Source organism: Lepidochelys kempii, chromosome 1 (assembly GCF_965140265.1).
Source record: "Lepidochelys kempii isolate rLepKem1 chromosome 1, rLepKem1.hap2, whole genome shotgun sequence".
Taxonomy (NCBI): Eukaryota; Metazoa; Chordata; order Testudines; family Cheloniidae; genus Lepidochelys; species Lepidochelys kempii.
The window spans coordinates 264,182,137-264,207,869 of NC_133256.1; the positions used below are offsets into that span (position 1 = coordinate 264,182,137).

General features: G+C 45.8%; 1 protein-coding gene across 1 annotated transcript in view; it reads left to right on the forward strand.

The window, feature by feature from the left end:
* Positions 1 to 270: 270 nt before the first annotated feature.
* The window catches only part of SLC5A8 (solute carrier family 5 member 8), a 42,546-nt gene continuing 17,083 nt past the window's right edge, over positions 271 to 25,733 (forward strand). The window contains exons 1-8 of the mRNA XM_073327397.1: positions 271 to 804; positions 7,390 to 7,455; positions 14,821 to 14,872; positions 17,173 to 17,240; positions 17,669 to 17,823; positions 17,988 to 18,128; positions 22,534 to 22,663; positions 24,205 to 24,293. Of these exons, the coding sequence (XP_073183498.1) occupies positions 466 to 804; positions 7,390 to 7,455; positions 14,821 to 14,872; positions 17,173 to 17,240; positions 17,669 to 17,823; positions 17,988 to 18,128; positions 22,534 to 22,663; positions 24,205 to 24,293 (1,040 nt within the window). The 5' untranslated portion in view covers positions 271 to 465. The remainder of the gene's footprint in view (positions 805 to 7,389; positions 7,456 to 14,820; positions 14,873 to 17,172; positions 17,241 to 17,668; positions 17,824 to 17,987; positions 18,129 to 22,533; positions 22,664 to 24,204; positions 24,294 to 25,733) is intronic.

The window sequence follows — 25,733 nt, forward strand, 5'->3', positions numbered from 1 at the left end:
GTGCAGGGAGCGGGGGCGCTGAGCTGGGCACAGGGCGCGCAGAGGCGGCACAGGGCGTGCAGGGAGCGGGGGCGCTGAGCTGGCCACAGAGCGCGCAGAGGCGGCACAGGGCGTGCAGGGAGCGGGGGCGCTGAGCTGGGCACAGGGCGCGCAGAGCCGGCACAGGGCGCGCAGGGAGAGGGGGCGCTGAGCTGGGCACAAGGCGCGCAGGGAGCGGGGGCGCTGAGCTGGGCACAGGGCGCGCAGGGAGAGGGGGCGCTGAGCTGGGCACAGGGCGCGCAGGGAGAGGGGGCGCTGAGCTGGGCACAGGGCGCGCAGGGAACGGGACGCGCAGCGCCGGGCACAGGGCGCGCAAATCGAGGATCGCTGGCTGCCACCCATAGCCCCGTGTAGCGAGCCCCGGAGGCGCCTCCTCCCCCGCCTCCAGAGTTAAACACAACCCCTCCGCTGCGAGCGCCTGCGGCCATGGGCATCGGGCACTTCACCGTGTGGGACTATGTGGTGTTCGGGGCCATGCTGCTGGTCTCCGCGGTCATCGGCGTGTACTACGCCTTCGCGGGCGGCGGCCAGCAGACCTCCAAGGACTTCCTGATGGGCGGCCGCAGCATGAACGCCCTGCCCGTGGCGCTGTCCCTCACCGCCAGCTTCATGTCGGCGGTCACCGTGCTGGGCACCCCGGCGGAGATCTACCGCTTCGGGGCCATATTCTGCATCTTCGCCATCACCTACTTCCTGGTGGTGCTCATCAGCGCCGAGGTCTTCCTGCCCGTCTTCTACAGGCTGGGGATCACCAGCACCTACGAGGTAAGCGGGGCTGCCGCTCTCTCCCCGCTAGGGAGCACTAGCCCCATTCAGCACCCTCGCTATACCCTCCACACCGATCCGCTATGCCTGTGTCTCTCAGGAGCGTCCCCCACGTGGCCTTGCCCCTGTAGTAGCCCGCCCCTTCCAATTGATATTTCCCCCTTGCAGAGGCCATGGCAGGTCTCCCGGTGACCCCTAAGATCTCCTGTCTCAATGGACTCACTCCATATGAGTTTGCTCCTGGAGAGTGGTTTCAGAGGGGTAGCCCTATTAGTCTGTATCTGCAAAAATAAAAAGGACTACTTGTGGCACCTTAGAGCCTAACAAATTTATTTGGGCATAAGCTTTCGTGGGCTAAAATCCACTCCATGCATCTGATGAAGTGGGTTTTAGCCCACGAAAGCTTATGCCCAAATAAATTTGTTAGTCTCTAAGCTGCCACAAGTACTCCTAGTTGTTTTTTCTCCTGGAGAATGTTAGCCCTCTAGATTTTCAATCCAAGCTGTGGATTTAATTTTGCACAGATTGGTTCGTGACTTGGAATAACACAAAGAAAAGCCCTCTAAAATAGAAGCCGAAACTCCCAATCCTGGGTGCCTGCCTCAATTTAAGTTCCTAAATCTAGGTTGAGGCATAAAGGGCCAATCCAGCAGATCATTTAGACACCCATATGATCAGTCAAGCATATGAACAGTCTTATTGATTTCACTGGGACTTCCTCTTGTGTTTACAGATAAATAGGTCTCTGGATCAGGGCCCTAAATAGCAGCGGCTGGATTTTCCTTAGTACTTATACAATGAGATCTGCAAGTGCTCAGCATATGTGCAAGTCAGGCCACTTCTTTACCTGGGTGCCAAAATATGGCTTTAGAAAATTAGGACTTGATTTTCCACTGCACCCCAGCCCAGTGTGGTAAAAGCTACACACAGGGCAATTTTAACTTAGGCCTCTGGCATAAAGTCCCTGAGGGATCTAGCATCCATTGGGAAGTGGGAGCCTTGTTGACATCGCCCCTTCACTCTTCCTGCATCTTGCCTATTCTTACACCAAGCAGTGAAGTTTCTGCACAGGAGGTGGAAGAACAGCTCTATTAGATTCTCCCCAACATAGGGGGAATTCTCCAGTACAAATCTCTAGTTGCCTCAAGTTGACTTTGCACCACATACATTTTGGGCTCTTAATTATGACTAGACACTAACTCCTGAAAAAGACGGGTAAAAAATGCAGTATTATTATGGTGCAGCCATTAAGTTCATTCCCCTCACTGTTAGTATGAGCGGACTACCATAGTTCAAACACTTCTTTTTGTTCACCGAAGTGTTAAACTGTGCCTTTCTGTATGCATCCATTCAAAATTCAGTGATGTTTAAACAATTGCAAAGACTCAAAGATGAATGCCAGCTCTTTGAAATGAGATATTTGTATCTGCATTGATTGGCCCATAAAGGAGATCTCCTTTACCCAACTGTACATGGATGTTTCTGTTAAGACAAGGGAATGAAATTTCAGGGTAAATGAAGCCAAGATTGAAGCCAAGATTGACTGTCAGCTGAGGATCTTGAGTCTTAGCCTACACTGTAGGCAGAAGGTTGTGGTTCATGCTTAGGGCCCTATTGTCGTCAGATGTCACCGTTGTGGTGCTCTGCTCTGTTCAATGTTGATAACAGTCGGCTGCGTGCGTGTGTTCGGTCTGTGTGCTGGCCCCGCTCTGTGCAGATAGCTGACACGGCAGCAGGGCCAGCCCACAACATTTTGGCACCTGAGGCGGGGAGCTCAAATGACGTCTCCATGTCCCCTCGCTTGAGCCAAAACTTTGAAAGGTCTCAATATGCCTTCTTCCCGTTCTACTCCTCTCATGGAACTGCTCTGCTACCTACCCCAATAAAGGAGAACTAACAACTTAAAATGTCTTGTTCAAAAATTTTAAGTAACACTTAACTTTCAAACGCCTGAACAGCAAATGCAACCTTTCTTGTCTGGCATTTTTATCTGTTTGAATAATCAAAGTGGTGCTTTCCGTGCCTTCTTGGTTGCAAAGATATGAACTGCTTCCTGCTGAAGGTCCACAGTCTGGGCCAGCTCATGCTCTATTGAGATAGCTGCAAGGCCGACCAGCCTCTCCTGTGTCATTGTGGAGTGTAGATATTTTTTATTAACTTCAGCTTGGAGAAGCTGCGTTCTCCACTGGTAACAGTTACAGGAAGTGTTAGAAGTATGTGCAGAGCAACTGGTCATTTTATTTCTGCACATATATTCCAGAACAGCCTTTGGAGTTGATCCTGCTGAAATGTATCTTGAAAGGGCTTTCAGTTCATCACCTAAAGCCCTCGCATCAATATCGCGCATGTCATCATGTGTCAACACTGTCTCTAGTGCCCTGCATTGCTGGTGTAGGTCTTCTTCAGGTATAGGGAGGAGTTTTGGAATATTATACAACATCCCAAATATACTGCTGTGTTCCTTGAGCTGCATGAAACATTCTTCAACTAACTCTATTTCACAATCTAACACCTGGTTAAAGAATTCAACTTTGAATTGTTGTTTGGGGACTCTTATGGGATTATCCCGTGCCTTGTAATCAAAATGTCTTCTTCTTTGGTGACTCTTGTATTCTTGAATGGGTGGGAAAATAGCTTCAGTGTGAAGTTCCTCTGACAACTTCTGTGCACTCTTCAGAACGTTTTGAAATCCCTCATCTGGCCAGTAAGACTGTAGGTATGACTTTGCTTTCTCCAGTTGTTCCATTGCTCCAGATATATCAGGGTCAACACCATGGAGTCTCTTGCTTACAACATTTATTTCAAACAGTAAGTCATGCCACATCACTAAGCCACACAGAAATTTGAAGTTATGTATGTTTCTGGTGATTCCATTTCCCTCTGCCACTGTTCTCCCACAAACAGTTCCTGTCCTAGCATTATCCTCCATAATGGCAACTATGGCATCATCTGTCTTCCCAATTTGGTGTTTGATAGGCTTTATCGCCTCCACTCGACTTTCCCATCACGTGCCACTCAGTGGTTTCAGCATCAGAGAGGATGTTCCCAGATGTTGCTTCAAAATTTGCCATCAATAAGTTGATGCCAAGAGAAAAATACATAGATGCTTTGAATTACATTAAAAAATTCAGCAGCCTCACTAGAAGCTGATGCTGCATCACTGACCACTAAGTTCAATGAATGAGAACTGCATAGGACAAAAAAAGCTCGAGGGTTTAACTCTCGGATCTGTGTCTGCACTCCTCTGTTCTTTCCTCTCATGTTGGCACCATTATCATAGCTCTGACCTCTCATGTCAGCTATCATATCACAATTCCCATATCTTCCAGTTTTTTAGGAAGCACATTTGTCATACCAAATCCTGTAGTATCATCAATGTCAATAAATTCTAGAAAATGCTCTCTGACAGTCACCATTGCAGGGACATTTTCACTAGGTTCTGTTGTTGTTGTTACAAAACGCACCATTAAAGTCATTTGTTCCGTATGGCTGATATCAGGTGTGCAATCCAGAATAACAGAGTAATATCTTGCTGACTTCAGATCTACCACATTCTTCTGTTTGACTTTTGTTGCCAGTAACTGTATGATCTCATTTTGAATTGTTTCCAAGGTAGTGGTGTGTGTACATTTCTTGGGTGGTGACTCTTCTTAGATGCTCCTGGAGTACAGCATCAAACTTAGCCATCAGCTCCACAATTTGAAGGAAGTTTCCATTGTTTGGCACATACAGCTGGTCTGAAGTGCCAGGCAGTGCTAGGTTTTGGGTAGCAAGCATTCTCACAATGGCAATGAGCCTTTTCAGAACATGTTGCTGGTAAAGAGACTCTGATGCAATCTTCTCTTGATGCTGATCATCTATGGTGGCCTTTAACCTTAGTCTCCTCTCAAGCTCTTTCCATCTGTGGAATGTTCTCTGGTGATTTGCTGCCTTCTCATGGCATGCCAGATTTCTAGCCAGATTTTTCCAGTCCTTTGTTCCTGTGGAACCCAATGTGGCTGGAACATTAGACTGGAAGAGTTTGCAACAAAAACAGTATGCAGCATTTTGAGTTTTTGAGTAGATAAGCCATGGCCTCTCCACTTTGTCACCATTGGGGATTTCACGCCAGTAATGTGTTGGATGGAAACTTCTATTTTCATTGTCTTTGGGGAACATGAAGTTTTTCACTTGCTGTGATCCATGCAGTACAAGGAAGTCCCTCAGGCTACTGCTCAAGTGGGTCCACAGCCCTGGATCATCTAGACTTAAGGAACTAAACTTAGCAGCAGCTGTTTCTTGTGCCTCCACCACACTCTCCTCCTCTCTCTCCCTGCAGCTCCTGCTGCTTTTTGTTATTCCCTCTTACCTTTTCTCCTGCCTGCCTGTTATGTCTCTTGTGCCCTCCTTCCTCCAGCACAGCGCTCCACCATCTCTGTGCATCTAGAGCAGAGAGAATACATATGCACCAGCAGCAGACACAATTTTCTACACTCTGGGTCCTAGTGGCGCCCCCCCCCCCCCACAGTCTGGCACCTGAGGCGGCTGCCTCAGTTCGCCTCATAGTAAGGCCAGCCCTCCACAGTAGACCCGAAGAGAACCCCCACTGACTACAAATTCCGAGAAGGTATTCAGGCAGGTTTATTGTCAAACGAAGCACAGTAATAGTTTTCCGCAGACTGTACAGGACATACTACGAATATGTGCCCCCTGACAATGGCCATAGCTCAGTCAGTGGCGGGACTCTCCACTGCCCCTTAGGCTGGACCAAGACAACTCCTTAGGTGTGAATTCTTATACACAGGTACAATCAAGTTACACATCACTCCTGATGTATTGAGGTACAACCCCTCTACCTAGTAAGGTGTTGCCTATCATCTTGTGCATGTTGGTTTGAACAAAACAACTCTATCCATCATGTTATCCTTTAGGACCCTGTCTTCCTTGTTATCTCTGTGGAATGTGCTAGTCCTGGTCTGTTCTGGTACCATCCTGGCCCATGTTTATATTACTAGTGCTTAGTGTTCAGGTATGTGTATAATTGCAGCATCAGCCTTCTTCTTGCCAGCTTCCATGAGCAGGGCCTGCCTCTGGCTCACAGCTTAATTTTGCTTTATGTTAGCAAAGTCTTGACCATTACTTTAGTTCAGGCCTTAGGTCTCATACTGGGCCTCTAATACAAGGGTTTACGTTTCAGGGCCTTATCCTACCACACTTACCAAATTCACGGCCATGAAAAATGCTTCACGGACCATGAAATCCGGTCTCCCCCCATGAAATCTGGTCTTTTGTGTGCTTTTACCCTATACTATACCAATTTCATGGGGGAACCAGAGTTTCTCAGACTGGGGGTCCTGACCCAAAAGGGAGTTGCAGGGGGGTCACAAGGTTATTTTAGGGGGGATCGTGGTATTGCCACCCTTACTTCTGTGCTGCCTTCAGAGCTGGGCGGCTGGAGAGCGGTGGCTGTTGGACGGGCCCCCAGTTCTGAAGGCGGCGCCCCGCCAGCAGCTGCGCAAAAGTAAGGGTGACAATGCCATACCATGCCACCTTACTTCTGCACTGCTGCCTTCCAAGCTGGGTGGCCTGAGAATGGCGGCTGCTGACTGAGGGCCCAGCTCTGCAGGTAGCAGCACAGAAGTAAGGGTGGCAATACCGTACCATGCTCCTGGCCAGCAGCCGCTGCTCTCTGGCCACCCCATTCTGAAGGTGGCGTCACCGCCAGCAGCAGCGCAGAAGTAAGGGTAGCAATACCACAACCCTCCCTACAATAACCATGTGACCCACCCCCACTTCTTTTTAGGTTAGGACCCCTACAATTTCTTCACTGTGAAATTTCATATTTAAATAGCTGAAATCATGAAATTTACTCTTTTTAAAATCCTATGACCATGAAATTGACCAAAATGGACTGTGAATTTGGTAGGGCCCTATTCATGCTGTATAAGATCTGGGTATTATTATTAGTAGTAATTTATTATTATACACCATGCCAGAAGTTGGGTTTATATATAATGCTAACAGACAGTGAATGCCTCGGGCAAGTGCTGCTGGTCCTGGTACAGTAGCAGGAGATCCAGATTTAGATGACCCAGTTAAACTGAAAGACTTCTGCCCCTCTCAGACAGCTGTTCGGCTGCAAATGAAAATCTTGGCAGTTTTCAAAGAGGGTAGGATAACTCTTTCTTCCACCTCACAATAAAAAAAAGTTATATTCCCTCACAACTAGTTAGGATTGTAGCTAAACACGTAACAACAGCTGGATTTTGTCCAGTCACAATGCACAACTATTGTCTGAAAAGTTCTGTAAGATATCTGTGCTAGAAAGCACTACGTATGTATGTATATATGACCAAACTCTGTTCTTTGTGCTCCAGCTTGTACTAACTAGGTAAATATTTAGCTTCTCTCAGGTTTAACTAAATGACAGTGATGTCTGCAGAAAACAAGATCAGGTTGATCATGAGAGCTGCCAGCCATCCATGTAAATATAAAAACGGTTACTTCCGCTGAACAGTAGTATCTTTTCTTACAGGAGGTGTCTTAATACCATTTCTATAAATGTAAATTTTTGACATTAAAGTTGTTTATTCACCTCTTTTGCAGTATTTGGAGCTTCGATTTAATAAATATCTGCGTCTCTGTGGGACAATCCTCTTCATTATACAAACGGCAAGTAAACCTCAAACAGGTTCTTTGATCTTTAATAGCCTTGAGCATTATTTTAGTGTGGTGTAACTGGTAGTCACGTGTAAGTGGTTGCTAAGTTTATTGTGAAATATTAGATATTGACATGAAAGAAAGAGACAAGGAAGTTCTTCATACTACCTAGTAATGAAGAGCATGCACTCTCCAGCACTGCTCTTTGTTCCCTGCCCAGAGGATCCTTGAGTAACCCGAGTATCTAGGGAACGTTGAACTAAACACACGTTGCAATGCTAGCTGGTTGCTTGCTACTTGGCACTGGTACTTGTCCCTCCCTGTAAAGCAAGGACAAACCCATCAGAGATATAGAAAGCATGAGAAGAATAGTGGAACACCACTATATTTGAATACCGATGTCATCTCACCCTAAAATAATATTCACTAAGAAACTGAAGGCTAAAAGTGGGCCAAGCTATTCATAAACCACAGCGAAAAATACTTCAATACATATTAGAAATATGTCCAAGAAAATATGTATTTCTCTGTGCTAAAGCTTATATCTGAAACTGTCTGGATCATTAAAAGGAAGATTTTTTAAAAATAGTATTTTACTGTTCTGCTGGTATAATTTTATTGGTCCTCTAGCCATCGGTGTGTCATTTTTTTCTAAATAAAATGAAGAAGTTGAAAGATTAGATCTCGATTCTTCTTTTAATTTAGACAAAATCTGATCATGATTGTGGCAAGAACACGTTTTGTCTGGGATGCCAGAAAGCAGATGGGAAAACATTCACTGCATATTAGAAAGCGATTTTTCGATGCTGACTCACTCAAAAAGTTTGCTGTCCCATGCCATGCTGACAGTCAGCCAGGTACTCTATGGGTATGTCTACACTACGAAATTAGGTCGGATTTATAGAAGTCGTTTTTTTAGAAATCGGTTTTATGTATTCGACTATGTGTGTCCCCACAGAAAATGCTCTAAGTGCATTAAGTGCATTAACTCGGCGGAGTGCTTCCACAGTACCGAGGCTAGAGTCGACTTCTGGAGCGTTGCACTGAGGGTAGCTATCCCACCGTTCCTGCAGTCTCTGCTGCCCATTGGAATTCTGGGTTGAGATCCCAATGCCTGATGGGGCTAAAACATTGTCGCGGGTGGTTCTGAGTACATATCGTCAGGCCCCCATTCCCTCTCTCCCTCCATGAAAGCAAGGGCAGACAATCGTTTCGCGCCTTTTTTCCTGAGTTACCTGTGCAGACGCCATACCACGGCAAGCATGGAGCCAGCTCCGCTCACTATCACCGTATGTCTCCTGGGTGCTGGCAGACGCGGTACTGCATTGCTACATAGTAGCAGCAACCCATTGCCTTGTGGCAGCAGACGGTGCAATAGGACTGGTAGCCGTCATCATCATGTCCGAGGTGCTCCTGGCCCCATCGTCCAGGAGCGCCTGGGCAGACATGGGTGCAGGGACTAAATTTGGAGTGACTTGATCAAGTCATTCTCTTTAGTCCTGCAGTCAGTCCTATTGAACCATCTTATGGTAAGCAGGCAGACGATACGTATTGCTGGCAGTCGTATTGCATCATCTTCTGCCGGGCAGCCATGAGATGTGGATGGCATGCAGTCCTCTGCACCATCTGCTGCCAGCCAAAGATGTAAAAGATAGATGGAGTGGATCAGAACAAGAAATAGACCAGATTTGTTTTGTACTCATTTGCATCCCCTCCTCCCCCGTCTAGGGGACTCATTCCTCTAGGTCACACTGCAGTCACTCACAGAGAAGGTGCAGCGAGGTAAATCTAGCCATGTATCAATCAGAGGCCAGGCTAACCTCCTTGTTCCAATAAGAACAATAACTTAGGTGCACCATTTCTTATTGGAACCCTCCGTGAAGTCCTGCCTGAAATACTCCTTGATGTAAAGCCACCCCCTTTGTTGATTTTAGCTCCCTGAAGCCAACCCTGTAAGCCGTGTCGTCAGTCGCCCCTCCCTCCATCAGAGCAACGGCAGACAATCGTTCCGCGCCTTTTTTCTGTGCGGACGCCATACCAAGGCAAGCATGGAGGCCGCTCAGCTCACTTTGGCAATTAGGAGCACATTAAACACCACACGCATTATCCAGCAGTATATGCAGCACCAGAACCTGGCAAAGCGATACCGGGCAAGGAGGCGACGTCAGCGCTGTTGCGTGAGTGATCAGGACATGGACAGAGATTTCTCTGAAAGCATGGGCCCTGCCAATGCATGCATCATGGTGCTAATGGGGCAGGTTCATGCTGTGGAATGCCGATTCTGGGCTCGGGGAACAAGCACACACTGGTGGGACCGCATAGTGTTGCAGGTCTGGGATGATTTCCAGTGGCTGCGAAACTTTCGCATGCGTAAGGGCACTTTCATGGAACTTTGTGACTTGCTTTCCCCTGCCCTGAAGCACATGAATACCAAGATGAGAGCAGCCCTCACAGTCGAGAAGTGAGTGGCGATAGCCCTGTGGAACCTTGCAACGCCAGACAGCTACCGGTCAGTTGGGAATCAATTTGGAGTGGGCAAATCTACTGTGGGGGCTGCTGTGATGCAAGTAGCCCACGCAATCAAAGATCTGCTGATATCAAGGGAAGTGACCCTGGGACATGTGCAGGTCATAGTGGATGGCTTTGCTGCAATTGGATTCCCTAACTGTGGTGGGGCCATAGACGGAACCCATATCCCTATCTTGGCACCGGAGCACCAAGCCGCCGAGTACATAAACCGCAAGGGGTACTTTTCAATAGTGCTGCAAGCTCTGGTGGATCACAAGGGACGTTTCACCAACATCAACGTGGGATGGCCGGGAAAGGTACATGACGCTCGCATCTTCAGGAACTCTGGTCTGTTTCAAAAGCTGCAGAAAGGGACTTTATTCCCAGACCAGAAAATAACTGTTGGGGATGTTGAAATGCCTATAGTTATCCTTGGGGACCCAGCCTACCCCTTAATGCCATGGCTCATGAAGCCGTATACAGGCAGCCTGGACAGTAGTCAGGAGCTGTTCAACTACAGGCTGAGCAAGTGCAGAATGGTGGTAGAATGTGCATTTGGACGTTTAAAGGCGCGCTGGCGCAGTTTACTGATTCGCTTAGACCTCAGCAAAACCAATATTCCCACTGTTATTACTGCTTGCTGTGTGCTCCACAATATCTGTGAGAGTAAGGGGGAGACGTTTATGGCGGGGTGGGAGGTGAGGCAAATGGCCTGGCTGCTGGTTACGCGCAGCCAGACACCAGGGCGGTTAGAAGAGCACAGGAGGGCGCGGTACGCATCAGAGAAGCTTTGAAAACCAGTTTCATGACTGGCCAGGCTATGGTGTGAAAGTTCTCTTTGTTTCTCCTTGATGAAACCCCCGCCCCTTGGTTCACTCTACTTCCCTGTAAGCTAACCACACTCCCCTCCTCCCTTCGATCACCGCTTGCAGAGGCAATAAAGTCATTGTTGCTTCACATTCATGCATTCTTTATTCATTCATCACACAAATAGGGGGATGACTACCAAGGTAGTCCAGGAGGGGTGGTGGAGGAGGGAAGGAAAATGCCACACAGCACTTTAAAAGTTTACAACTTTAAAATTTATTGAATGCCAGCCTTCTTTGTTTTGAGCAATCCTCTGTGGCGGAGTGGCTGGTTGGCCGGAGGCCCCCCCACTGCATTCTTGGGCGTCTGGGTGTGGAGGCTATGGAACTTGGGGAGGAGGGTGGTTGGTTACACAGGGGCTGTAGTGGCAGTCTGTGCTCCAGCTGCCTTTGCTGCAGCTCAGTCATATATTGAAGCATACTGGTTTGGTCCTCCAGCAGCCTCAGCATTGAATCCTGCCTCCTCTCATCATGCTGCTGCCACATTTGAGCTTCAGCCCTGTCTTCAGCCTGCCACTTACTCTCTTCAGCCCACCACCTCTCCTCCCGGTCATTTTGTGCTTTCCTGCACTCTGACATTATTTGCCTCCACGCATTCGTCTGTGCTCTGTCAGTGTGGGAGGACAGCATGAGCTCAGAGAACATTTCGTCACGAGTGCGTTTTTTTTTCTTTCTAAGTTTCACTCGCCTCTGGGAAGGAGAAGATCCTGTGATCATTGAAACACATGCAGCTGGTGGAGAAAAAAAAAGGGACAGCGGTATTTAAAAGGACACATTTTATAAAACAGTGGCTACACTCTTTCAGGGTAAACCTTGCTGTTAACATTACATACACAGCACATGTGCTTTCGTTACAAGGTCGCATTTTGCCTCCTCCCACCACGTGGCTACCCCCTCAACCCTCCCCCCTCCCCGTGGCTAACAGCGGGGAACATTTCTGTTCAGCTACAGGCAAACAGCCCAGCAGGAATGGGCTCCTCTGAGTGTCCCCTGAAGAAAAGCACCCTATTTCAACCAGGTGACCATGAATGATATCTCACTCTCCTGAGGATAACACAGAGAGATAAAGAACAGATGTTGTTTGAACGCCAGCAAACATACACTGCAATGCTTTGTTGTACAATGATTCCCAAGTATGTGTTATTGGCCTGGAGTGGTAAAGTGTCCTACCATGAAGGACGCAATAAGGCTGCCCTCCCCAGAAACCTTTTGCAAAGGCTTTGGGAGTACATCCAGGAGAGCCGCGAATGCCAGGGCAAATTAATCCTTTCACATGCTTGCTTTTAAACCATGTATAGTATTTTAAAAGGTACACTCACCAGAGGTCCCTTCTTCGCCTGCTGGGTCCAGGAGGCAGCCTTGGGTGGGTTCGGGGGATACTAGCTCCAGGTCCAGGGTGAGAAACAGTTCCTGGCTGTCGGGAAAACCAGTTTCTCCGCTTGCTTGCTGTGAGCTATCTACAACCTCATCATCATCATCTTCCTCGTCCCCAAAACCTGCTTCTGTGTTGCCTCCATCTCCATTGAAGGAGTCAAACAACACGGCTGGGGTAGTGGTGGCTGAACCCCCTAAAATGGCATGCAGCTCATCATAGAAGCGGAATGTTTGGGGCTCTGACCCGGAGCGGCCATTCGCCTCTCTGGTTTTCTGGTAGGCTTGCCTCAGCTCCTTAAGTTTCACGCGGCACTGATTCGGGTCCCTGTTATGGCCTCTGTCCTTCATGCCCTGGGAGATTTTGACAAAGGTTTTGGCATTTCGAAAACTGGAACGGAGTTCTGATAGCACGGATTCCTCTCTCCATACAGCGATCAGATCCCGTACCTCCCGTTCAGTCCATGCTGGAGCTCTTTTGCGATTCTCGGACTCCATCATGGTCACCTCTGCTGATGAGCTCTGCATGGTCACCTGCAGCTTGCCATGCTGGCCAAACAGGAAATGAGATTCAAAAGTTCGCAGTTCTTTTCCTGTCTACCTGGACAGTGCATCTGAGTTGAGAGTGCTGTCCAGAGCGGTCACAATGGAGCACTCTGGGATAGCTCCCGGAGGCCAATACCGTCGAATTGTGTCCACAGTACCCCAAATTCGACCCGGCAAGGCCGATTTAAGTGCTAATCCACTTGTCAGGGGTGGAGTAAGGAAATCGATTTTAAGAGCCCTTTAAGTCGAAATAAAGGGCTTCATCGTGTGGAGGGGGGCAGGTTTACATCGATTTAACACTGCTAAATTTGACCTAAAATCCTAGTGTAGACCAGGGCTATAATTTGTGAAGGCTACAAGTTAGGTGTAGCTTGTTCAGAAAACAGGTATAAGTGACAAAACAGTGCAGCTTGCACTGATATGGCTTTCATTGTCGAGGTAGATCCTGAGCTGTGGGGGGGATACACTCAACACACCTCAGGAGGAGCGTGGAGGGGAAAGGTGGCTTTATGCCACCTTTGCGTTTCCCCAATCTGGGAGTGAGTCTGGCCCTTAACATAATTTAGAGCAGCCTATATGTTAAACATAGATGCCCAAAGTTTCACGGGGCCATTCTGGCACCTGAAGATTGCCAGAGTGTAGGGATACCCTGACCAGTCCCCCTTTCACCAGGGGAAGGGGGCATTGGTGGAGGTGACAGTGGAAAGGGGATGGCATAGGAGTTGCTATGGCAGCCCTATGGTCACCAGAGGATTCCTCAACATAGGGGGAATCCTCTGCCACCCTGTCTTAGCTGAGTTTATGGCTTCTTTGTGCTACAGAACAGTGTGGAGCAGCCTTAACTGGGCCAAAGATCTGGCCCAAAGTACGCAAAACAGTTGTAAGTGGCACCAGTTTGGAATTCTGTGGGGAAATTCAGCTGATGGTTTAACAAGGTGTTGTCCTCACCGAGGTCAATACGAATATTATCGGTGTAAACCATTGAAGGCTGGATATATGATGGTACAAGTTAAAGGAGCCGGGGAGTGACTTTATTTTCCTCTCTTGTTAGTTGCTTGTTGTGTTACATGCCAAGAGGACTGTAGAAGGGAATGTATGTTATACATGTAAGTTTGCACACTTGCTGAATTCCAAGTAACTGCAGGTTATGATACTTTACCACTTACACATGAGCCGGAGTCTGATCTCACACCAGTGTAAATCAGGAGGAACTGTGCTGAAGTCAGTGGATTTAAATCCCATAAAGTAGGTATAAGTGAATGCAGAATCAACTCCTCAATGCGTAACTTACCCCCACTACTGATGTTGTTGTTGAATTTGGTCCGGAGACTTCCATGGAAATTGCACCTGTTTATTCGAAGCTACATCTCTGTGTTTGGCCTTGTGGAATTACACCAAGATGAAAGCTGAAGGTTTTTTGTTGTTTTTTTTTAAACTTCCTTCCTCTGAAGCACTGTGGTGACTACTGCTGGTCATAATAATCATAAGGGAAAAGATTGGTCTGTCTTTAACTCTTTCCGGTGAGGGATGGAAAATCAGACCAGTTCACAACCCTGTATGTGCATGTCACCCTCCAATGTTGGCAGCCTATAAACCCTAATGACTACACCAGAATTACTATTTAATGGCATAGCTCTAGTCCTGGGTAATCGGAGTTATGTTTGCATATTGAGTGCCATTAACATTGCAAGAGATTTCTTGGCAAAGTATTTGCCAGCCCCAGCATTTTTTCCTCTTTCCACAGGTTTCTGCAGTATGGCATTTGTATGTGATTACTGCACTTTTTTAAACAATACGCTACTTTGTAGAAAAGCCAGGAAAAGTTGAAGAGGGCCTGGGTATTTAAGAGCCATTGTAGTGTTCATTTTAGGAACAGTGTACCATGAAGAATGCAATACTAGGTAGCCTCTGACTTTTCCCTTATAAATGATAGGAATTATTACTTAATACTGCACAGTACTGGTGATATAGACTCTATGTCTACCTATAGATACATTTACCTATGTATACTATAGGTAAATTAGTTTAAGTAGGTATAGAATAAGTTCCTTTTAATTTGATTTAGTATTTCTTTTATCCTCCTTAGATTTTATACACTGGAATTGTTATTTATGCTCCAGCTCTGGCACTGAACCAAGGTAAAAGGAAAATATGCTAATTATTTTACATTTTACAAGGTAGTTTGTTTTATTTAATTATTTTTTGTAATATGTAAGCGGGGGAATAGTCCCACTATTGTGGGGAACTTTCCTGGCTTCTGCACTACCCCGGTGAAGTGGGCTAGCGAAAGGATCTGAGTCCTCGCTCCCACTTCCTTTACCCAGTGGCCTCCCTGCCCTTGAGGACTCCCCTTCCACTCTCCTGTCTGGCAGAGTCCTTGTAACCCCAACAAGGCTGGACCCAGGATTCCTGGGGGAGCTCAACCCCCAATCCTGCTGTGGTCACCTAGGACAGGGGCTAGGGTGTCCCCACTCCGGGGTACTCTCTCTGCACTGGCCACTTCTCTGACCCACTGATTATTACATACAATTTGAAGCAAATGCAAGTTATTTAATCAACAATTAATTTTAAACGGAATAAGGAAAAATGGGAAAGGTTAAAGGGAACACATCACCCCGCTCTGTGGCAGGGAACATCACAAACAGTGTCTCTGGAATGTCCGGGCAGTTCACAGTCTGTCCTTGTAAGTCCCAGGCCTCCTTCTCAGGCCCTGGCTGTGCTGCAGGGATGCTGTGGGTTGGACGCTCGCTCCGGTGGTGGCCACACGTTCTCAGATTCTAGGTGGCAGGGCCCTTCTTCCCAGCATTGCCCCCGCACTGTCGGGGTTACCAATCCCCCTCCGAGTCTGGCCTGCAATGCTTCCTGGCTGAGGCATCTCCCTGTGCTGGGCCCACTGCCCAGGGTCCCCCCTCGCTCTCCCTAGCTGCTCACGACACCCAGCTCCGGACTGCTGCAGCCCCAGCTCCAACTCCACTCTGTCTTAGCTCCAGCTCCACTCTGCCTCAGCACGGCTGCTGCTCTGCCTCCAGCTCCCTGGGCTGCTTTTCTGGCCCTCTGGCTCTGGTTGCAGCAGCTCTGCTCCCAGGGCAAGTCTGCTCCCTCTGGGCTGTGCCTCTGGCTTTGGGGCTGCAGCTCTGCTCCCAGGACAGGGTCTGCTCTCTCTGGGCTGCTGTTCTGGTCCCTCTGGATCTGGCATAACTCTGCTCCCCAGCTTAGCTTGGGCCCCTGCTTTCTCCTTAGCTCGGCCCCACTCTGTCTGACCCAGGCAATTCCAGCTCACACCAAGGACGGGACCTCCCTGGCCTCCTGAATCCCTGATTAGCCTGCCCACCCTGTCATTCAGGCTAACCTGGAGCATTGGCCTCTCCCCGTTGTTCCTGGGGGCTGTCAGTCTCGGGTCCTGATTCCCCATCGACCCTTCCCCTTTGAGTACTGGGAGCTAGCACCTAAAACACCCCCACTGAATGTTAGTAAGGGGGCAACAGTCCCCTTACAAATACATAAAACTATTAGGTTTTTAAGACAGACATCAACATAAGTAACTATGGGCCCAATTAAGAAGTCTTCCTAAGCTCCTGTTGACTTTTTGCCTAAATGAAGACTTGAGCATTGGTCCAGTAGTTGTGACAGATTTTATAAGAGATTGAAGATTTGAGGACAAATTCAACTCTCAGTTACCCTGACTTGAATGGGACTCCCTTACTGTCTATCTGCACAAATCCCTTTGTGTTGAAGTCAATGAGATAACTCATGGGCTTAAAAGGTTAGGATATAGTTTTAGTTGTTAAAATTTTAATTAAAGGGAAATTAGCCCTTAGATCAGTGGTGGGCAACCTGTGGCCTGTGGGCCACATGTGGTCAGTCAGGGTAATCCGCTGGCGGGCCGCCAGACATTTTGTTTACATTTGCACAGCTGCCCACAGCTCCCAGTGGCCGCGGTCACTGTTCCCGGCCAATGGGAGCGACAGGAAATGGTGCGGGCCACAGGGAAGTGTTGGCTGCTGCTTCCTGCAACTTCAATTGGCCAGGAATGGCAAACCGTGGCCACTGGGCGCTGCGGACGGCTGTGCAAATGTAAACAAATTGTCTGGTGGCCCACCAGAGGATTACCACAGGTAATTAATTTATTTATTTAATGGGCCACAGGTTGCCCACATCTGCCTTAGATGCAAAAATATTTCTAATTGCTCAGCAGTTTGCAAAGTCTATCACAACTATTGTTATGAGTTGGTTATATTCTTAGTCTGTCAAAGTCCCTTGGTTTTAGTGCACAAATCATGTGAGTGCTATTGTTATTATTTTCTACTTTTCATTTTAAAATGGTTCTAATCTTTTTTTTCCAGGCAATCAGACCAACCTACAAATGTGGTCGAATGTTAAAGGATTTACTTTTTTTCAAAAACAGTCTTTGCAATTGTACATTTTCCCTCTTTTTCAGTCACAGGATTTGACTTGTGGGGTGCAGTGGTCACAACTGGAGTAGTCTGTACCTTCTATTGCACACTGGTATGTTGACAGTTCATTTTAAAGAACCTCCCCCTTCTTTTAACTGCTTAGTTAAAATATAGAACAACCTTCCACTGTAACATAGTGTACAATTATTGAGTTTAAACTTGAATAAAGACAGAGGGCCTGGTCATCCTCTCCCCTGCTCCAAACTGCATATGGAAAACACCTGTGCATCTGCCCACTCCCACATGGAAAGGGCTGTGGTCTTCTCTGTAGCACTGTTCTCTACTCTCCTGGGTAGAGACTGGCCAGGCTGGGAGCAGGAGTGGGTGGGGCTCAGAAAAACAGATCACCTCACCCTGCCCTTCCCATGGGATTTTCCGCAGGTCGGGTGAGCTGGCCCATAAATTTGAATTTGCAAAATTTATAATTGCATCTTAATTTCATGCTCCTACTATACATTGAATGTTCTGTTCCTTATGCAGGGTGGTCTAAAGGCAGTAGTCTGGACAGATGTTTTCCAGGTTGGAATCATGGTAGCTGGATTTTCATCTGTGATTATACGTGCTGTGGTGGTTCAAGAGGGAATCGGACGCATTCTAAATGATTCTTACCATGGGGGAAGATTAAACTTCTGGGAGTAAGTTTGTATATACTTAGGCTAAAACATGATCAGCTTAAACAATCTTAAAAGTGTTAAACTGTGTCCACACGGGTTTTCAATTGAATTAACTTCATTGGGGCAGAGGGAGAAGCACCATTTTTGTCCATATTCTGAGTCTGTTATTTTTTTCTCCCATTTAGCTTTAATCCCAACCCCTTGCAAAGACATACCTTCTGGACAATTCTCATAGGTGGGACCTTCACCTGGACTGGCATATACGGGGTCAACCAATCTCAAGTTCAGAGATACATTGCCTGCAAAACCAGGTTCCAAGCAAAATTGTAAGCCTGTGTGCGGTAAATGTAATTCTTCAGTGCCTGTCTTTAGCTACTATCTGTTCTTCATAAAGGGAGATTTTTAAATGAATGCTTTAAATTTATATACAACCTGTTCATGAAAGGTAGTAACGACCTGTACTTTCTGCTTTGTGAACAAGGACGAAAGCAAATTGGAAGAATAAATGCCAGGATTGATAAGTTATGGCAACATTCAGTTTTGTCCCAGACTGTTTTATGATGCTGGTGTGCATGTACACAAAAGCTGTATTAAGTTCATTTGCAACCTAGAGACCAAATTGTATAGGTGTTATTTGTGCAAAGCTTCTAATAACACCAGATCTTGGCTTGGTACTATATTAAACCTAAATCAGTGAATGGGAGTTGTACCAGAATAAATATTAAAGGATTCAGTCATAAAGCTACTGAAATTGATTGCCCAATGATAAAATTGCTGAAGAATCACGTTCTTTGTTTTCAGAACAGTTAGTGACCTGACATAAGAACATAAGAATGGCCATACTGGGTCAGACCAAGGGTCCATCCAGCCCAGTATCCTGTCTACTGACAGTGGCCAATGCCAGGTGCCCCAGAGGGAATGAACCTAACAGGTAATGATCAAGTGATCTCTCTCCTGAAGCTGTAAGCAGCTGGAGACTGGTGATCAGTAAGCTTTCTGTATAGATTTACTTATCTGAGAAATGTATGAAAAATAAAAATGCCTTCCCCACAATACAATGCCATAAGGTATAGGAAGGGACAGTATTTTGGAGGGTTGATATTTTTAAAATGTGGGCAAAATAATTAAAACAATTTTTTCCCCTCCAGGTGAAAGCTATGTTTTTAGAATTAAAATGTTGAAGGTTAAAGCAGTAAGAAAAACTAGTGTTGTAGGCAATCAGATTTGTAACAGGAATGAGTTGATGTGCATCATCATTGTATCTCCAATGCCTCTTCCTTGGTCATGCTGCTTTGTTCAGAAGATCAGCCTTTACACAGACAGAAGGCACATCTCACTTCAACAGTGGATTGCTCATGTATGGGAAAGAGCTTCATGTGTCATGCTTGTATGGCATGTCATTGATGTTGACTCTTCCAAGCATCCCTATCTGAAGCTATATTACTTGGTTGCACCCTGCCCACCCCCTGTGCAACGGGATCTTTTAAAGGCATCCTGGAAGCAGTTCAGTTGTGACCAGAGGAATCTGGCACCATTGGAGTCACGTGGCCAGAGCGGCTGTGAAGATACAGTGGTTCCATGTGGACGGCCTTAGCTTCCTAGGAATCTGTGCGTAAGCCCTGAAGCCTTTCCATTTTAATGGGAGAGCCCTGCTCTTATTGGGGAGCACTTCTGGAAATCTCTGCAAGGAAAACCTCATGGAGAACTCTTTATTTAGCCCCCTTCTGCCAGCTTTCCTACAGGCAAGGGTCATTGAGTTTACAGCTGCTGTGTAAGGGTCATTGAGTTTACAGCTATCTGTGCCTGAGAATATGATCATTTCCTGAGGCCTGGATAATTTTCAGCATAAACACTGCATCTCCGCAGAGGTGTAAAGACTGGCAATACAGCAGCTGCCTAGTTTCTTTTGCAAGAGCCTTAAAACCCTCACAACAAGATTCACTCTGGCCCTGCTCTTTGTGTGGTCATTTACACCAGTGCACAGTAGATGTGAAACGCTACCACATCAGAATGGTAGCAATTTACACTCACATTACACTGATGTAAAGGATTTACAAGGTGCAGTACAATGATGAACTGGGCTCACAGTGTGAATGATTTCACAAGTTCCATTCCATGCCTTCTGGTAACGCATGAAACCATGGGATGAGAAAAGTATCTCAGGATTCTTGGCTGTCTCAGATAGGATCTCACCCCACCCAAGATATGCACCTGTACTTTTGTGACTAGAAAGCACAACCAGCAACTCAGATTCTTGTATTTGAACAATGATGTATTCCCGTGAAAGAAGTACAGGTGTTTAAAGTGGAAGAATCATAAAATTCAGATAAATGCAGGTGTGATATTGACTCATCAGCCTACGGTTTATTACCTCTTATTTTTCCCCTTACCAATCCCTGGCTTCAACTCTTCAAAGGCACCACACGATGGTTTGAATGTTGAAATCTTAAATTCTTATTAAAAAGCAAGACTTGCATAGTCTTCCCAGACACAATGCCAGCTTTGAAGAAGAGTATTCCACCCAGTATTACTCATTCAGAATTAGTGGGAGCAACTCATTTCTTAAGTCATAGAGTGTCACTCTGAACTAGGATTAAAGTCAGGACAAGATCAAACAAACACTGATTGTCATTTGACATCCAGCCACCAACATAGTTTAAAAACAAGATTTGAAAATGCTGTGAGTAATCGGGGCATGGTCATACTTTTATGCCTTTAATCATTCAATTGATAGCAATTTTGTTTTATTTTTAACTATAGTGACCTAGGCTAAAACATGCTACTTAAAGCCTTGTCTACCTGTGAGAGTTGTACTAATTTAACAAAATTCTTCTGCATGTCCATCTTCAATCAGTCTAAGAGTACCTTTTCTCAGTTTAGCTTATATTGATAAGGAATCAGGTTATGGTAAATTGATATAAGACACACTCAACCCTATATGAGAGGGTCCATGATACAAGGTTGGAACATTTTAGCTAAATTAGTCTAGAAACAAATTTAGCTAAAGCTTTGCAATTTACATGCATAGACAAGGCCCAAGTGTGACCACTGGCAGTGAGGTCACCCAATCAGCTTTAACATGCCCAGGTTTTGTTATCAGACACTTGATTTAAGTCAGGTTGTCTCTTGTGCTGATGAGCTTTACGAAGTACACCAGGCTGCAGACTCAGTTATATTACACCAGTGCACCCAATAACATACATTTCCATCCCCATTAAGATCTTCAAGAGCAGAGCTACTCTCCTGCACACATCCCAATGAACCTTCTAAAGTAACCCGGGGCTGGTGCACTTTCGCAGTCACTGGAAGCACTGAATGGCCTCCTATGCACCCTCAATGCTGATACACTTGCTTAGGTACTGGAGGTACCAATGCAGCTCTGTTTGCTTGGCACAGCGGCAGGGCCTCAATGGCAATCAATGGACATCAGGCAACGAAATGGCTGCTGGTTAGAATACAATTAATCTTATAGAAGTACAGGGAAAGAACCACGTGGTTGAAGAACATACCGCATTGTGGGTTGCAGTAGGGCACCGAAGATGAGCCAGAGAGTAATTAACTTTATGAAACTAGGACCCATCTAGAGCTAGAAGTACCTAGACACCTCCAGTAATCTGCAGGAGCTCCATTTCTGTAGAGAAGGAAGCCAAAGTGAACAAGAAGACTGAAGCATTTTGAATAGCCAATATTGAATGAAGACCTAGGGTAGCAGAGGTTGTATTAATGTTTGAAGCTGGAGCCTTTTTGGGCTAGTGCTGTCAGGAGATGGAGTCAGTTTACTACATCAGTCTGCAAGACTACCTAGGCACTAAGAAGGAAAGCTCACAGACTGTGAGCAGTCCATTTCCTTCTAGAAGCAACAGCTTTGAGGGACTCCATGCCAAGTCAGCAGGAGAAGGGCATGCACCATGGCAGCCTTCCAAGGTGTGCTGGCTTTGTTAGGGGACATTTACAAAGTTCTTCCCCATTGCTTCCTCTTGGGGCCCTGGCACTGTTTAAGAACAGTAGAGCTGTATAGTGCAAGACACCAGAGGCACAGGAATGCCGATGCTAAATAAGGGGAGCCCATACATCTCACTAAGACTGGATCTAGGGCAATCACCCCTGAAACTCCCTCTGAGGTTTGAACACACTGGGGAATGGGTTGCTCCCTTCCTGTGGTCTGCAATGAAGAAATACAGTGAGACATGAAGAATAACCACAGAGGTCACATGATCTCATGTTTAGATTTCATTACAGGATGGACCTCTGCTATTGGCTATACAATACCAAAATTAGAATAGGGGGTTTATATTTAATAACTGTCAGCTTAGGTGATCATGTATTTGGAGCCATATTGTGAACCCATTGCTAGTGCCACTTATGCTCATAAGCAATCCCATGGACTTCCACGTCACTGCTTGTGTGAGTAACTGTTCAATGGGTTGGGAAGGGGCTCACAGTGTGGCTCCTAGTCTATGAGTTACTCTCTGGCTTGTCATGTTTTTCAACAGTTCTGTGTGTTGCTGGGAGTTAGTGGCTTTGCACTGCTTTAGTAGCCAGACAGACCACAGTCTGTAACTAGACTAAGAAGTGTTCAGTTAACAATGTTTCTCTTTTTTTTTGGCTGCCAATGAGGAAGTGAATACAGGTACAGTAGGACATCTGCATCTTTAGCAACATTACAGTACAGTGCTGTACACTGCTATGGCTAACTCTTTAACGTTATTGTTTCCTTTCATGTTTGTGCAGATCTCTCTATATCAACCTTTTGGGACTCTGGGCGATACTTGTCTGTGCTATGTTTTGTGGACTAGCAATGTACTCCATATACCACGATTGTGACCCATGGACAGCAAAGCGCGTGTCAGCACCAGACCAGGTTTAACACTAAACATCTCAGTGGTTTAATAGTTGGGGATGAATTAGGATTTCTGCCCTTAGGGGCTGTTCCCAAGGTATGAGGCTGAGCCCACACATCTCCAGTGTCGTGGATGCTCTCAGACTCATAGACATTAAGGTCAGAAGGGACCATTATGATCATCTAGTCTGACCTCCTGCACAATGCAGGCCATGGAATCTCACCCACCCACTCCTGCAATAAACCTCTCACATATGTCTGAGCTATTGAAGTCCTCAAATCATGGTTTAAAGACTTCAAGGTGCAGAGAATCCTCCAGCAAGTGACCCGTGCCCCATGCTACAGAGGAAGGCGAAAAACCCCCAGGGCCTCTGCCAATCTGCCCTGGAGGAAAATTCCTTCCCGACCCCAAATATGACGATCAGCTGAAACCCTGAGCATGTGGGCAAGATTCACCAGCCAGATACCCAGGAAAGAATTCTCTGTAGTAACTCAGATCCCACCCTATCTAACATCCCATCACAGGCCATTGGGCCTATTTACCATGAATAGTTAAAGATCAATTAATTGCTAAAATCATGTTATCCCATCATACCATCTCTTTCATAAACTTATCGAGTTTAATCTTGAAGCCAGATAGGTCTTTTGCCTCCACTGCTTCCCTTGCAAGGCTATTCCAGAACTTCACTCTTCTGGTGGTTAGAAACCTTCATCTAATTTCAAGTCTAAACTTCCCAATGGCCAGTTTATATCCATTTGTTCTTGTGTCCACATTGGTACTGAGCTCTCAGGATCTGTCCCTTTGGAAAGATACATTAAGGAACATTTTGGGACACTTGAAACCCAGGAGTGTATTTTATTTGCAATAAGGGATGACAGGGCTAATAAAATAAAGAGCCAGAAATCCTCTTATTCCCTAGTGATACATAGGACAAGGAAGACCAAGTATGATAACCCTATGTAGGAAACTGGATCATTTTCTTTTTTGGGGGAGGGTGGAGGTTGCTCCCATGTGCTACAACCAAGAGACCCAAAATCTATGGTTCTCTCTTCCCCCTGAGATCCACATGGCTCAAAGGAGATGCTGAGAGACAAGGGTGGTCTCCATGGAGGCTCTATGCCACTGCCTTCTCTGCCCCCATCAATCACTGAGCCTGAACCCCTATTCAAAGGATGTGCCCCAGTCGCGTGGGGGAGAGGAAGCATCTCAGTTAGCATTCAATGAATCAGCATGACTCACTACAAAGAGGTGGGGAGGGAAGATTTTAAGGGAAGTGGCAGATCCTTCAGTCCCACCACCTCCAGGTCCTGGCCCCTGGCAGTGGGTCTCTTGGGGCTAGTTGAAGGGAGCAGTGAGGACAATAGTGCTATGAAGGCAGCTTTATCCTCTTGGCTTTGTCAGGTATTCATCACTTCCATCTGAATAAAGTGTAAAACAGAGGACATTTAAAATTAGAATAAAGGGCAGCATGAAGTTTGGATACATTATAAAAGCAATACCTTAAAAGCAAGAACACAGATTAGGTAAAATTATAATATTTCTCAATCTGTATTTTTTTCAGCTCATGCCATATCTGGTATTGGATATTCTACAAGATTTTCCAGGGGTACCAGGGCTTTTCGTGGCTAGCGCCTACAGTGGGACATTAAGGTAATATAATCATTCTGAACTCAATGACATACATTGGCCGTTTTTATGCATGCTCATTGGAGCATAAATTGCATTTACACGAGATCCTTTGCATTTAATTTCCCTGCATGCATATGTTGCCGTTCTTTAAACAGGGACAAATTAGAAGCTGTTTAATGGGTGCATCTTAAAAGCTTTTCAGGCTTCACCAGTGGAGCTTTAAATTTCCTGGCATTGAAGCAATTTGGTCTCCATTGTTAACAAATTCCACAAACAGGGATAGTCTGAGCCTTGGCGTTATAAACTCCATTGTCATGAGCAAAGTATGGCACTTACAAGCTCTGCCTCACTTTACTTCAAAGCTATTACTTCACTAGCTGCTCCTGTAAATTCCTGAAATCCTATAGGGAAACAGGGTAGCTGCAGCTTAAGGGAATTTTCTACTGCTAATTCTTCCTTTTCCAAAGCTTCAGAACTGTATTTTAAAGCCTTCTTCCTACGACTTAAGAAGCACATTCTGCTCATTAGGGGCTATTTACAAACTAGTGTTTGGAATTTAGAAATACAGCTGTTTTGAGTCTATCCTGTGAAAATGGTCAGAATATTTTGTTTCAAATGGTGGTGGTTAAAAAATGGATTTCCCACCTTCTGATAATTGAAAAACAACTGAAAAGATTTTTGCTTCAAGTTTCCAAAGTTGTATACTTTCTGGCAGCGACCAAGCATGGAAAATTTCAGTCCTTAATGTGAACATTTTGGATAATCTTGAGTGTGCAAAAATCAGGGATTAGAATGGAAATGGTTAACAACCTTATCTATAGCAGTCATACCCAGAGCAACTGTTATAATGCTGTGGTTGAATAATTTTTTGACTCTTAATATTTGTAGATATGTAAGTAAACATGATGATAAGGGCAATACATTTTCACACTTTGGGGTGCAAGCTGATTGCTTGTGAGAGTAATGTATAAAAATGTCTGATACTGCACAGACTGTGGATTTTAGGTGATTGGCATTTTGCCCTTCCTGAGAAGCACAGTGACTGGGCCACTACAAGAGGCCAGATACTGGACTAGATGGGGAAGAATAAAATAATACTTTCTCACCTTAATAAATTCATGTTTGTAAAGTGCTTTAAAATCCTTAAATGGAAGGGGTTGCAGAAGTGCAAATTATTATTGTAACTCTGGTGTTCTACTTGAATTCTGTTAATTAGTTAATCTTGTCAGACTTTGGCCACCGGTGGTGCCACCGGAATATTAAAGAGAAGGGAAATAGTAGGCATTGTGGCATGTTTCTCTGTAAGGAAAATGTGTCTGATACTATTCTATATGATCCAGGATGTTCAGAGTTATTCAGTAGTAGCTAGATCTGCTTTCAGGAGAGAGGGGCTGATGTTTCAAGTGTTTGGGACAAGTGGTTCCCTTGGAGTCTATCAGATGCTCACTGGAGCTCATAATT